A 2,306-nucleotide genomic window follows, 5' to 3' on the forward strand; every position below is an offset into this window, starting at 1 on the left:
CCACGGCAGTGAGGGGCAAGTGACGGAGGAGATGGGATGGGACAGTATGTGGCCAGGGGAGGACAGAGACAGTGTAATAAATGCTTAGAAACACAGATGCTGGAGATCTGAATTTTAGTTCTGCTTCTTCCGCTTACTGGCTGTGGAAGAAGCTGTCTTTCTGAACCTATTCCCTGTTCTGTAAATTGGGCGTAACAATACTCCCTTCATGGAGACGTTGTGAGAGTAAATGCTCATAATGTGCTTGGCACAGTGCCTGGCACATAGAGTGCTTGGTAAGTGTTAGTCCACTGTGTGTGTGTGTGCTTGTGTGTGTGTGTGGCTGCCCCGTGGCTGGGGGTGCTGGGGCCTGGCGCCTGGGCTCATACCATCCTCTCTATAGACCCCAACTCCAGAGTCCCTGCTGACCACCATCCGGGATGAGCCGGAGGTACCAGTGAGTGGGGGGCCCAGCGGGGACTTTGAGCTGCCAGAGGAAGAGACCACGCAGCCAGACACAGCCAATGAGGTGGTGGCCGTGGGTGGGGCTGCGGCTAAGCCATCGCCTCCACCTGGGATGCTGCCCAAGGGTGCCCGCCCCGGCCCTGGCCTCCTGGACAATGCCATCGACTCGGGCAGTTCAGCGGCTCAGCTGCCGCAGAAGAGCATCTTAGAGCGGAAGGAGGTGCTTGTAGGTGAGATGTGGGCTCGGGAGGAGCTCAGGGTGGGGCCGCTGGCTGGGCCTCAGTTTGCCCTCCAGGAACTCTGGAGGGTGGTCAGGGTGTGAGTTTTCTAGGAGCCTAGTTACCCAGGACCTGCCCTCTGGTTTCCTCCTTGACCTTCACCCATCCCAGGGCCTGACTCTGACTTCATGTTGCCTCCAGCATCTTCCTCAGCACCCTCTGACCCCTGTCCAGACTTTGCCCTTGACCCCTGCGTTTTTGGGCCATGCTGGTTGACCCTCCCGGACCTCTCTCCTTGGGTCCTGATTTCTGAGCCCATTCTTTAGCGTGATCTGCCCCTACCCTTGACCCCAGTCACTGAGGACCTGCCCTGGCTGAGTCTCCTGAAGAGTCCGGACTCAAGGTCCAATCCCCAGTCCCCACTAAGGAGGAGCAGTGTGGCCTCGGCAGGTCCTTCCCCTCCCGAGGCTCCCCTTCATCATCTGTAGAGTGGAGGTCATCATTTTGCACTTAATTCTTAGTGCACATCTGTTCATATGTTATCTCCTCTGCTTGGGATGGGTCGTAGTTTAGTTGGCAGGGTTGTTCTTTCCTAGTGGCATTGGAAATACTGGGACATCTTTCCACTGGTGGTGCCTTACATTGCATGGGGACCATAGCCCCACCCTTGAGCTGTATGAGGCTTTGGTGGGTTAGTGTGTGTTAGGCAACTAGACCTGGCCAGGCTGCAGTGAGGGCTACAAATGGTAGCAACTCCAGCCTCAGATTCCAGTCTCTCAGCCCTCTCCCCACTCTTGCCCCTTTCCCTCAGGGCGTGTCCCTCTCCCCAAGTACTCCCTTCGCCTCCAAGCCATACCGCCCCCCCCCCAACCAGCCCTCTCCTCTGGACATGACCTCTGCTGTCTTCCTCCACAGCTGTGATTGTGGGTGGGGTGGTGGGCGCCCTCTTCGCCGCCTTCCTGGTCACCCTGCTCATCTACCGCATGAAGAAGAAAGACGAAGGCAGCTACACTCTGGAGGAGCCCAAGCAGGCGAGCGTCACGTACCAGAAGCCTGACAAGCAGGAGGAGTTCTACGCCTAGCGGAGCCACAGTGCCTCCCCAGAGCCTCAGCATCGCCCCTCTGCCCAGTCCCCGGCCTGTTCTACCAGCCCTGGCCTAGGATGGGGCCTGGCCCCAGTTCATCTTTGCCCGCCCTCTCAAGGTCTGCCCAGACTGTCAGCCTCACACAGATCTTCCCCAAGGCGCAGGGGGCACTGCTATCTGCCCTAGACTGTGCCCTTACGAGCTCATCTCTTGTCTTCCACTAGCCTGGGCTTCAGGACCTTGTGTCAGGTGGATAGCAGGGAAGAAGTTCCTGATTGGTCGGTGGAAGAAAGGGTGGGGCTTTAGTTGGGCTTGAACTCCAACCTGGCCTCACAGGGCTTGCTAAGGTATTTTAAGGGCAGAGAGGGACTCAGGCTAGTTTCCAGGACAAGCATTTATAAGCTCAGCCCTTGAAATCGAGACACTGCCACCTCTTGCTTCTTCCCAGGGCCCCTTTATACCTGGATAAGAGTGTGCCCCTTGTTGCCAGTGTGTTTTGTCCTGGCCTGCCCCAGGTTGTGGGTTCACTCTACCCTCACCCCACCCACTGCACATGCAC

The 2,306-nt window shown here is 57.6% G+C and overlaps 1 protein-coding gene across 1 annotated transcript in view; it reads left to right on the plus strand.

Moving 5' to 3' along the window:
* Nucleotides 1-2,300, plus strand: part of SDC3 (syndecan 3) — a 17,943-nt gene extending 15,643 nt beyond the window's left edge. The window contains 2 exon segments of the mRNA XM_015572265.1: nt 383-674; nt 1,578-2,300. Of these exon segments, the coding sequence (XP_015427751.1) occupies nt 383-674; nt 1,578-1,744 (459 nt within the window). The 3' untranslated portion in view covers nt 1,745-2,300.
* The last annotated feature ends 6 nt before the right edge of the window (nt 2,301-2,306 follow it).

Source organism: Myotis davidii, unplaced genomic scaffold (genome assembly GCF_000327345.1).
Source record: "Myotis davidii unplaced genomic scaffold, ASM32734v1 scaffold228, whole genome shotgun sequence".
Lineage (NCBI taxonomy): Eukaryota > Metazoa > Chordata > Mammalia > Chiroptera > Vespertilionidae > Myotis > Myotis davidii.